General features: G+C 39.9%; 1 protein-coding gene across 1 annotated transcript in view; it reads right to left on the bottom strand.

Annotated features, from left to right (window-relative positions):
• NIPA1 (NIPA magnesium transporter 1) overlaps positions 1 to 13102 on the bottom strand; it is a 71234-nt gene that overhangs the window by 29094 nt on the left and 29038 nt on the right. The window contains exons 2-3 of the mRNA XM_034667995.1: positions 8836 to 8883; positions 7532 to 7622 (exon numbers count right to left, since the gene is read on the bottom strand). Of these exons, the coding sequence (XP_034523886.1) occupies positions 7532 to 7622; positions 8836 to 8883 (139 nt within the window). The remainder of the gene's footprint in view (positions 1 to 7531; positions 7623 to 8835; positions 8884 to 13102) is intronic.

Here is a 13102-nt window from a genome sequence, read left to right as displayed (position 1 = left end):
TTAATATATGCATATTAAATGTGCAACGTGCAAAGACCCAAGGTTAAGATTATTTATTTCACTGATGTTTTTCAGGACAACAAATCAAAGAGTGAGGCTGGGCTCTGAGAAGTTAGACAGTGATTCCCTGAAGTGAATACAACTCATGCAATCCAAGTTCTTCAGGGCCATCCAAACACAAAGCGACATCAAGCTACATGTGATATTAGTCTTTTGTTTGGATAAGAACAACATTCTACAAACACGTTTCCAAAGGTTAACCTGTAGAAAACATATTTGTGCTTTTTAGGCTACAGAATCTTAAAGCCTAATTGACTTTAAAGTACAATTTAAATATATCCATCATAGACACACTTCTCTGAAAGGATCTGGGAATCTGTCTAGAATACAGCAGAATAACACCATATAAATGAGTTAGAAACTTGGATTTGATCAGAGAAAAGATGGCAGAGGAGTAGGGGGCCCCTTTTATAGCTGGTCGCCTGAGTCAAGCTGGATATCTACCAGACCATCCTGAAAAACCACGGAATCGGCCCGAGACGCAGGAAGATACATCTGGATCTCTACAAACGAACATCTCCAGCGCTGAGTATTGAGGTACGAGCGGGGAGCCGTGAATCCACGCACAGATAATGGAAGATAAATGGAAGGGGGAGGGAGCCACTGAGCTCGGGCACCGGGAAGCAGTAGCCACCTGCACTGGGGAGGTGGCCGGACTTGCGGACCTACACCCACGAGAAAACAGAGTGAGATCCTGAGCCTGGGAACACACGGGTGACCAGACTGAAAACCAGAGCTCTGGAGCACATGCTCGAACTAGACTGAAACCGAGAGCTCGGAAGTGCGTGCACGACCTGAATGAAAACTGGAGTTCTGGAGCGCTCACTGGAACCCGACTGATATCGGGAGCTCGGGAGCACATGCGTGACCAGACAGACAACCGGCGCTCCGGAACGCATGCGAATCACACTCAAACAGGGAGTTAGGGAGCGCGCGCGGGAACCAGGAGGCTGGTGGTATTAGAAGCACAAAGAACAGAGACATGCCGGCCCTGGTAGTGAGGGCTAGGAGAGCAGCTGTGGGGCGCACAACCCAGGACACTACAGGGTTCTTGGCAGCACCAACAGAAACAGTTAAAGTGGCCAAGAGAGCTCATTGGAGAGAAGATTGCAATCTCTCTGTTCTGAGACAGAGGCTGGGATACAGCCACTGCTGCTCTGACTCTCAGAAGAGGCATAGAAAACCACCTGGGAAAGCCAACAGAGAACAAAAGCCTGGAAATACCAGTTCACATTGTGCCCTTCCCCATCCCCCCTCACAGGGGACAGGGCAAAGCTACCCAAACAGGGTTGTCTGAGTATCAGCATGGCAGGCCCCTGCCCCAGAAGACAGGCTGAAAAATCAAGAATCCCACATCCCTAAGGTCCCAATAAAACAAGTGCACACTGCCTGGCTGCTGGTCAGTAATCTGGGATCTCTGCATCCCCGCAACCTCTCCTCATCAGAATGACGAGGAGAAGAATCCCTCAGCAAAGAAAGGGGACAGAGACTGTCCCCTCTGCTACATAAATGATAGATATGGATATAACCAAATTGTCAGAAATGGAGTTCAGAGTAACAATGGTCAAGATGAAAAAAATATTAAAGAAAATATTAACGAGAATACCGAATCTCTAAGGGCAGAAATGAGAGTGAATCAGGCAGATATTAAAAATACTATGAATGAATTGCAGTCAAAACTAGATGCTCTGACGGCCAGGGTAAATGAGGAAGAAGAACGAATTAGTGATTTAGAGGATGGGATGGTAGAAGAGGAAGTTAAAACAGAAACTTGGCTCAAAAAAATACATTCTCAAGAATGTAGATTATGGGAGATTACTTACTCAATGAAACGTTCCAGTGTCAGAATCATCAGCATCTCCGAGGGGGTGGAGAAAGAAAGAGGTCTAGAAGAGAGATTTGAACAAACTGTAGCTGAAAACTTCCCTAATCTGGCAAAGGAAACAAGCATTTGTGTCCAAGAGTCAGAGAAGACCCCTCCCAAATTCAACCATGACAAACCTACGCCACGTCACATCATAGTGCAATTCGCAAATATCAGATCCAAGGATACAGTACTGAAAGCAGCCAGGGCGAAGAGATTCCTTACATACAGAGGTTAAAATACCAGAATATGTCAGGCCTGTCTACACAGACCTGGCAAGACAGGAAGGGTTGGCAGAGTATTTTCAAAGCTCTATCCAAGAAGAACATGCAGCCAAGGATCCTTTATCCAGCAAGGCTGTCATTCAGAATTGATGGAGAGATAAGGACCTTCCAGGATCAACAGAAACTGAATGTATTCGTAACCACCAAACCATCACTACAGGAGATATTAAGAGGGGTTCTATGAAAGTAAAAAGGCCCCAAGAGTGATACAGAACAGAAATTTACAATCTATAGAAACAAAGACTTCACAGGCAACATGACATCATTAAAATCATATCTCTCAATAAACAGTCATAATGTAAATGGCCTAAATGGTCCCATAAAATGCCAAGGGTTGCAGACTGGATAATAAGGCATGACCCACGCATTTACTGTCTACAAGAGATTCATTTTGAACCTAAAGATACATCCAGACTGAAAGTAAAGAGATGAAAAGCCATTTTTCATGCCAATGGACCTCAAAAGAAAGCTGGGGTAGCAATTCTCATATCAGACACATTAGATTTTAAACTAAAGACTGTAGTTAGAGATACGGAAGGACACTATATTATACTTAAAGGATGTATCCAACAAGTGGATATGACAATTATAAATATCTAAGCCCCCAACAGTGGAGCAGCTAGATACACAAGCCAACTCTTAACCAGAATAAAGAGACATATAGATAATAATACGTTAATAGTAGGGGACCTCAACACTCCACTCTCAGCAATAGACAGATCACCTAAGCAGAAAATCAGCAAAGAAACAAGAACTTTGAATGACATACTAGACCAGATGGACCTCATAGATATATATAGAACACTACACTCCAGAAAAATAGAATACTTATTCTTCTTGAATGCACATAGAACTTTCTCAAGAATAGAACGTATGCTGGGTCATAAAACCCGTCTCAAGTGATAACAAAAGACTGAAATTATTCCCTGCATATTTTCAGACCACAATGCTTTGAAACTGGAACTCAATCACAAGGAAAAATTTGGAAGAAACTCAAACACTTGGAGACTAAGAACCATCCTGCTCAAGAATGACTGGGTAAACCAGGAAATTAAAAATCAATTTAAACAATATATGGAGACCAACGAGAATGAATACACAACAGTCCAAAACCTATGGGACACTGCAAAGGTGGTCCTAAGGGGAAAATACACAGCCATCCAAGCCTCACTCAAAAGAATAGAAAAATCTAAAATGCAGTTTATATATTCTCACCTCAAGAAGCTGGAGCTGGAACAGAAGAACAGGCCAAATCCACGCACAAGAAAGCAGCTGATCAAGATTAGAGCAGAGATCAATGAATTAGAACCCAGGAAACAGTACAGCAGATCAGCAGAACTAGAAGCTGGTTCATTGAAAGAATAAATAAGATCGATAAGCCACTGGCCAGACTTATTCAAAAGAATAGAGAAAGGACCCAAATTAATAAAATTATGAATGAAAGCGGAAAGATCACAAGCAACACCAATAAAATGGGAAGGATCATTAGAAACTTTTATCAACAGCTTTATGCCAATAAATTAAACAACCTGGAAGAAATGGATGCCTTCCTGAAAACCTATAAACTACCAAGACTGAAACAGGAAGAAACTGATTAAACAGACCNTGAAGAGATTGAAGCAGTGATAAAAAAAAAACCTCCCAAAAAACAAGACTCCAGGGCCTCATGGATTTCCCGGGGAATTCTACCAAACATTCAAAGAAGAAATAATACCTATTCTCCTGAACCTGTTTCAAAAAATAGAAACAGAAGGAAAACTACCAATCTCATTTATGAGGCCAGTATTACCTTCATCCCCAAACCAGGCAAAGACCCCATCAAAAAGGAGAATTACAGACCGATATCCCTTATGAATATGGATGCCAAAATTCTCAAAAAGATCCTCGCTAATAGAATCCAACAGCAGATTAAAAGGATTATCCATCATGATGAAGTCGGATTCATCCCTGGGATGCAAGTGTGGTTCAACATTCACAAATCGATCCGTGTGATAAATCATATCAACAAGAAAAGAGTCAAGAACCATATTATCCTCTCAATTGATGCAGAAAAAGCATTTGACAAAATACAGCATCCTTTCCTGATTAAAACACTTCAGAGTGTAGGGATTGAGGGAACATTCCTCAATTTCATAAAAATCACCCATGGAAAGCCTGAAGCAAATATCATTCTCAATGGGGAAAAGTTGTAAGCCTTTCCCTTAAGATCAGGAATACGACAAGGATGCCCACTCTCGCCATTATTATTCAACATAGTACTAGAAGTCCTTGCAACAGCAATCAGACAACAAAAAGGGATAAAAGTTACCAAATCAGCAAAGAAGAAGTCAAAATGTCTCTCGTCGCAGATGACATGATACTCTATATGGAAAACCCTAAAGACTCCACCCCCAAACCACTGGAAGTTATAGAGCAATTCAGCAATGTGGCAGGATACAAAATCAATGCTCAGAAATCAGTTGCATTTCTAGACATGAACAATGAAGACTGAAGAAAGAGAAATTAGGGAATCTATTCCATTTACAATAGCACCAAAAATCATACAAAATCTCAGAATTAACTTAACCAGCGAGGTAAAGGATCTATATTCTAGAAACTACAAATCACTCTTGAAAGATTGAAGAAGACACAAAAAGATGGAAAAACATTCCATGTTCATGGATCAGAAGGATAAACATAGTTAAAATGTCTATGCTACTCACAGCAATCTACGCTTTCAATGCCATCCCGATCAAAATACCAATGACATTTTTCAAAGAGCTGAACAAACAGCGCTTAAAATTGTGTGGAACCAGAAAAGGCCCTGAAACGCCAAGGAATTGTTGAAAAGGAAAAACAAAGCTGGGGCATCACATTGCCGGATTTCAAGCTGTATTACAAAGGTGTGATCACAAAGAGAGCATGGTACTGGCACAAAAACAGACACATAGACCAATGGAACATAATAGAGAACCCAGAAGTGGACCCTCGGCTTTATAGGCAACTAATCTTTGACAAAGCGGGCAAAAACATCCGGTGGAAAAAAGACAGTCTCTTCAATAAGTGGTGCTGGGAAAATTGGACAGCTACATGCAAAAGAATGAAACTTGACCACTCTCTCACACCATACACAAAGATAAACTCCAAGTGGATGAAAGACCTCGATGTGAGACAGGAATCCATCAAAATCATAGAGGAGAACATAGGCTGCAACGTCTTTGACATTGGCCACAGCAACTTTTTCATGACATATCTCCGAAGGCAAGAGAAGCAAAAGAAAAAAATGAACTTGTGGGACTTCATCAAGATAAAAAGCTTCTGCACAGCCAAGGAAACAGTCAAAAAAACTAAGAGGCAGCCCACGGAATGGGAGAAGATATTTGCAAATGACACTACAGATAAAAGATTAGTATCCAAGATCTACAAAGAACTTCTCAAACTCAATACATGAGAAACAAATAAACAAATCATAAAATGGGCAGAAGATATGAACAGACACTTTTCCAATGAAGACATACAATTGGCTAACAGACCCATGAAAAAATGTTCAAAATCATTAGCCATCAGGGAAATTCATCAAAACCACACTGAGATACCACCTTACGCCAGTTAGAATGGCAAAAATGGACAAGGCAGGAAACAACAAATGTTGGAGAGGACGTGGAGAAAGGGGATCCCCCCTACATTGTTGGTGGGAATGCAAGTTGGTACAGCCACTTTGGAAACAGTGTGGAGGTCCCTTAAAAAGTCAAAAATTGAGCTACCCTATGATCCAGCAATTGCACTACTGGGTATTTACCCCAAACCTATAGACGTAATGAAGAGAAGGGCCATATGCACCCCAATGTTCATAGCAGCATTGTGCACAATGGCGAAATTGTGGAAGGAGCCGAGATGCCCTTCAACAGATGACTGGATTAAGAAGATGTGGTCCATATATACAATGGAATATTGCTCAGCCATCAAAAAGATCAATTTCACAATATTTGCAGCAACATGGATGGGACTGGAGCAGATTACGCTAATTGAAATAAGTCAAGCAGAGAAAGACAATTATGATATGGTTTCACTCATTTATGGAACATAAGAAGTAGGAAGATCGGTAGGAAAAGACAGGGAAGAATGAAGGGGGGTAAACAGAATGGGGAATGAACCACGAGAGACTATGGACTCTCGGAAACAAACTGAGGGCTTCAGAGAGGAGGGTGTGGTGGATTGAGATAGGCTGGTGATGGGTATTAAGGAGGGTACATATTGCATGGTGCACTGGGTGTTATACACAAGTAACGAATCATGGAACATTACATCAAAAACTAGGGATATACTGTATGGTGACTAACATAACATATTAAAAAATTATTTTAAAAAAATAAATAAAATCAAAACAAAAACTGCATGGTACTCTAAAAAAAAAGAAAGAAACTTGGGTTTTATTTCTCTTCTATTTTATCTGTTTCTTAATAATTTCTTCAAAGGTAAAACAAAATTTAATTGGTTCAAGGGAGAATATGTGTTGAGCTATTCAATAAATGTCTCATAAAATCATTTGTGTAGGTAAGCCAAATGCAATACAAAGACTCCACTTGTAATGCATGGCGGCTGGCAGCCTTCAAGTCCCCAGTCCTACGTTACTTCCTTTGCTCCACATCTGGGCAACCTGATCAGAAAGCCTGCTAATAATTAATACCCTCAGACTCTCGTGTCCTCAGGCAGAATGGCAGAAATTCAAACCATGCAATCCCCTGCTGAGTGTGGGAACCTCTACCCCATTCACTTTCTAACTACAATAAAAACCCAAAGCCCCACCTCCCTCTTTTCCCTCTGGACCACACAGAAGCCCTTCTCCTGGGCATGGGGATCCATCTGCCGTTAACTGTCATGATTTATAAATTCTATTTTATACTAATTGCTGCCCATGTGTCATTTCTCCCACCTCCATAATTTCCCAAGGTGGAGTGGGAAAATTGTTCAGTGTCTGGCAGGGGATGCTAGGCACAGTTTTGCTTAATGATTTTTTATAATCACTTGCCAAGGCACCAGGAAGACTCTAGTCTCTAGGAAGTCTTCCAGAGCAAAGACTAGGAGAACGACAGAATCACATTCAGTGATGTCCATGCATAAGTTAGGGTCTGAAATACACTAAAACAAATTTCCAAGAGAAGAGTTAATAATTCAAAAAACTAAATTTGAAGGGATAAAATTAAACCATATAGAGTAGAATACTGAAGACCTACCTTCAGTTATAATTTTGCTTTTACTATTTGAACGAAACATTTAAAATGGAAAGTTTTTTAAAAATCTAAACTACATATTAAAAACCAAAACACAGAATTCCAGTTCTTACCCAAACGGCACTCCAAGGGCACCCAGTGGAGTCACCAGGACTGTGGGGACTGCAGTGTAAGCCAGGAAGTTTCCAATCTGGCCAACAGCCACTGTCAAGAGAATCACAAGGATACCACTTGCAATTACAACTCTCTTTTAGCAATGATCACAGAGTTTAATTTGGCAAGGCTCTTCTCTGAAAGGGCTACTTCTTTTCATTACTTGTGAGGAAGCAAATGTGGGGCATCATTTGCATAATTAAGAGTCCCGAAGGAAGAGGAGAGCAAGCCCCACAGCATCACTGACCCAATCAGTGTGGAGTAGTTTCAGCCCTCTGAGGAAATTCCCAAACTAAATTGGCAGTGATTGACAGTGGGTGCAACAAAGTATATTTCCACTCTCTCCTTAACACATCCTTGGTTTAAAACTAATCATGTAGAATTTCCTGTCCTTTCAATGGCCTAGGATCTACTCCAGTATAGATTACTGGGCCACAGTGACACGCTGCTGGCACACCAACTAGAAAAACTACTGCACAGGACTGCACCCAGAGCTCTACCAAGACAGAGCTTAAAGATGAGCTCCTCAGTGAAAGGAAACATCTGCTAGACAGCATCTTGCCTAAAAGACAATGTGTGACAAATAAATCTCATGATATTTCTGAATTTTCTAATATAAATTTTCTTTATATATTTAGGGTTCTGAACTTCAATTTTATTATTTATTTTTAAATCTTTTTTTTTTTTTTATTCGACAGAGATAGAGACAGCCAGCGAGAGAGGGAACACAAGCAGGGGGAGTGGGAGAGGAAGAAGCAGGCTCATAGCAGAGGAGCCTGACGTGGGGCTCAATCCCATAACGCCGGGATCACGCCCTGAGCCGAAGGCAGACGTTTAACCGCTGTGCCACCCAGGCGCCCCTTATTATTTATTTTTACGTGATAGCACATAACCTCTCCACATGACCTCTTTTATATAATAGTACATGATCCTGTACTTAAGAATAAGTGAAGAAACTCTCCTTTATAAAAACCAATTATGTCCAACAAAACATGAAATTTCACCAACTGTCAATAGCATGACTACAGATGAGTAAGCAAGAGCTGTTTCAATTTCCCTGGGCCCAGGACAGTCTGACCTGGACTAAATGAACAGCTAACTGCAGGCAGTAGGAACCTCTATCTCCTCGCTCCAATGCCTCCCACCCTGCTCCGCAGTCCAAAGAATGGAGCTGCAGTCATTCCACCTCCTCCAGTCCTGCCGGAAGAACGACCGATCTTAAGAAAGAAAGCACACCAAGCTCTTCACCATACTGGGTACTTACTTGCAATTGTGCCTGCCCACCACACAATGTCTGTTAAATAGGAGGTACCTATGAAAGAGTGAGATAAAAATATGAGAAAAGTACAAAGCAAGAGGTTTACAAACTATATACTTTAAAAGTAGTTTTTACGTGAAGATAAAATGGACAAGAATAATGAATGTCATACTGCTTATTCACCCTTTAAAGAATTGTTGTTAGTCTATAAATAGCAGCATGAGAAACCACTAAAAGTGGCAAATACAGATATTTTTTGCAAGCTGACCCAAACAACAAATGAAACCTTTGTAAAGAAAGTATTTTTTGGCTCATCATGCCACCCAAAAACACAAATATTCTTTGGCATGAAGTTTTATGTTTAAGTCCAGTTCTCTCATGCATTTACTGCAACACATTTTTATGATAATTTGTGAGCACAGGGTTCAATGACTTAGTGCTTAAACAAGTTACTCAATTTTCATAAATTAGAGCCTTTATGATATTGCTCTTTTTTCAACCATTTGAGCAGCAGACACTTTCACTGACTCAGTGATTTGACATTTTACACAATCCTATATTCTCTTAGGTTACCCTCATATATCCCCATGCATAGTCAGACAGAAACATGAGCAGGTACCCAGGCCTCCCCATCAGATGGGTCCCTCTTCCTGCCTGCATGACAGGAACCTGCAGCAAGATGGTCCCCCCCAACTTTGAAACACGTGGCTGTACTACTTCAGATATATCAAAATGCTCGTCTGACAGGTTTCTTTACTTCAGATTAAAGTACCTAATTCTAGATTTTAGCCACTCTACAGGTGTGAGGTGATATCTTCTTGTGGTTTTGATTTGTATTTCCTTGATGATGAGAGATGTTCAGCATCTTTCCATGTGTCTGTTGGCCACCCAGTATGTCTTCTTTAGGAAAATGTCTATTTAGGTCCTCTACCCATTTTTTAAATTTTTTTTATTATGATATGTTAGTCACCATACAGTACATCATTAGTTTTTGATGTAGTGTTCCATGATTCATTGTTTGCGTATAACACCCAGTGCTCCATGCAATATGTGCCCTCCTTAATACCCTTCACTGGACTAGCCCATCCCCCATCCCCCTCCCCTCTAAAATCCTCAGTTTGTTTCTGAGTCCATAGTTTCTCATGGTTCATTTCCCCCTCCGCTTACCCCCCCTTCCTTCTCCTAACGAGCTCCCTGCTATTCCTTATGTTCCACAAATGAGTGAAACCATATGATAATTGTCTTTCTCTGCTTGACTTATTTCACTTAGCATAATCTCCTCCAGTCCCATCCATGTTGATGTAAATGTTGGGTGATCATTCTTTCTGATGGCTGAGTAAAATTCCATTGTATATATGGACCACATCTTCTTTATCCATTCATCTGTTGAAGGGCATCTCAGCTCCTTCCAGTTTGGCTATTGTGGACAATGCTGCTATGAACATTGGGGTGCATATGACTCTTCTTTTCACTATGTCTGTATCTTTGGGGTTCTACCCATTTTTCAACCATATTGTTTGGGTTTTTTAGGTGTTGAGTTGTATAAGTTTTTTATATACTTTGGATATTAACCCTTATCAGACATACCATTTGCAAATATGTTCTCCCATTCAGTAGTCGATGATATTATAATAGCAATGTAATTGGGACAGATGGTAGCTATACTTATGATTTACATAGCATAATGTATAAAATGTCAAACCACTAAGTTTTACACCTGAAACTAATGTAACATTCTGTGTCAGCTACACTCAAATAAAAGATGTAACTCCGTAGTTACTTTTGTAGAGAATTTATTTTTTAAAAGATCAAGTACCTAAATCTAATTGGACGTTTTAATTCTTAGTAATTTAGTATAATGAACACAGGAATTCAGTCTGCTTCATGGAGGAACAGAACTACAGGTATTACAGTAAGTACTTGAAAAAAAATAAAATTGGGCTAATAAGCAATGACAGAGTAGGAAGAATGCTGAATTAGAATATCACCATTTGGCAACACCACAATAAAAACCAATTTAGGCAAGAATCATCAATGGATACTAAAACAAGTGGATAAAAGTTTGTTGAGCAATATAAGATTGCCCCACAGTCTCCATTAATCACCTCTACCAGTTTCTCATTAATTATGAAGAGAAAAACTTATATTTACAGTACTCTGTAGAACGTGACAGACATCACCCTAACCAAGTGGTCAAAGTTAACATCATCAGCAATAGGACAAACCAACACCACATGCCTCCTGAGAGGATGCACTGGAAAGGATACAACATCATATCTGTGGTGTTCTTGCCAAAATGCATCACTTGAATCTAATCATAAGGAAACTGTGAAATAGGCTAAGAATTTGCTGGCTTAACTCTTAACCAGAATAAAAAAACATATAGATAATAATACATTAATAGTAGGGTACCTCAACACTCTACTCTCAGCAATAGACAGATCACCTAAGCAGAAAATCAACAATGAAACAAGAATGTAGAATGACATACGGGAGCAGATGGACCTCATAGGTATATATAGAACACTACACCCCAGAACAACTGAATACATATTCTTTTCGAATGCACATGGAACTTTCCCCAGAATAGACCATATACTGGGTCACAAAACAGGTCTCAACTGATACCAAAAGAATGAGATTATTCCCTGCATATTATCAGACCACAATGCTTTGAAACTGGAACTCAATCACAAGGAAAAATTTGGAAGAAACTCAAGACACATGGAAACTAAGAACCATCCTGCTCAAGAATGATTGTGTAAACCAGGGAATTCAAAAAGAGATTAAGCAATTTCTGGAGACCAATGAGAATGAAAACACATTCATCGGTCCAAAACCTATGGGACACTGCAATGGCAGTCCTAAGGGGAAAATACATAGCCATCCAAGCCTCACTCAAAAGAATAGAACAATATAAAATGCAGTTTTTAAATTCCCACCTCAAGAAGCTAGAGCTGGAACAGAAGAACAGACCTAACCCATCCACAAGAAGGCAGCTGATCAAGATTAGAGCAGAGATCAATGAATTAGAAACCAGGAGCACAGTAGAGCAGGTCAACAAAATTAGAAACTGGTTCATTGAAAGAATAAATAAGACTGATAAGCCACTGGCCAGACTTACTCAAAAGAATAGAGAAAGGACCCAAATTAATAAAATTATGAATGAAAGGGGAAAGATCATGACCAAAACCAAGGAAACAAATGATCATTAGAAACTATTATCAACCACTATATGCCAATAAATTAAACAACCTGGAAAAAATGGATGACTTTCTGGAAACCTATAAACTACCAAGACTGAAACAGGAAGAAATTGATTATTTAAACAGACCAATTAACTATGAAAAGATTGAAGGAGTGATAAAAAACCTCCCAAAAAACAAGACTCCAGGGCCTTACGGATTCCCTGGGGAATTCTACCAAACATTCAAAGAAGAAATAATACCTATTCTCCTGAACCTGTTTCAAAAAATAGAAACAGAAGGGAAAGCTACCAAACTCATTCTATGAGGCCGGTATTACCTGGATCTCCAAACCAGGCAAAGACCCCATCAAAAAGGAGAATTACAGACCGATATCCCTTATGAATATGGATGCCAAAATTCTCAACAAGATCCTAGCTAATAGGATCCAAGAGTACATAAAAGGATTATCCATCAAGACCAAACGGGATTCATCCCTGGGATGCAAAGGTGGTTCAAAATTCACAAATTGATCAGTGTGATAGATCACATAAACAAGAAAAGAGTCAAGAACCATATGATCCTCTCAATTGATGCAGAAAAAGCAATTGACAAAATACAGCATCCTTTCCTGATTAAAACCCTTCAGAGTGTAGGGATAGAGGGTACATTCCTCAATATCATAAAAACCATCTAGGAAAAGCCTACAGCAAATATCATTCTCAATGGGGAAAAGATGAAAGCCTTTCCCTTAAGATCAAGAACACGACAAGGATGCCCACTCTCGCCATCAGTGTTCAACATAGTACTAGAAGTCCTTGCAACAGCAATCAGACAACAAAAAGGGATAAAAGGTATTCAAATCAGCAAAGAAGTCAAACAGTGTCTCTTCGCAGATGACGTGATACCCTTTATGGAAAACCCAAGAGACTCCACCCCCAAATTACTAGAACATACAGAGCAATTCAGTAATGTGGCAGGATACAAAATCAATGCTCAGAAATCAGTTGCATTTCTTGCAGTTTCTATATTCTCACCTCAAGAAACTGGAACAGCAACAGAGGGACAGGCCTAACCCAATGACAAGG

The sequence above is a fragment of the Ailuropoda melanoleuca genome, chromosome 9 (assembly GCF_002007445.2).
Source record: "Ailuropoda melanoleuca isolate Jingjing chromosome 9, ASM200744v2, whole genome shotgun sequence".
In the NCBI taxonomy this organism is placed as follows: domain Eukaryota; kingdom Metazoa; phylum Chordata; class Mammalia; order Carnivora; family Ursidae; genus Ailuropoda; species Ailuropoda melanoleuca.
This window is presented reverse-complemented; position numbering and strand designations above follow the sequence as displayed.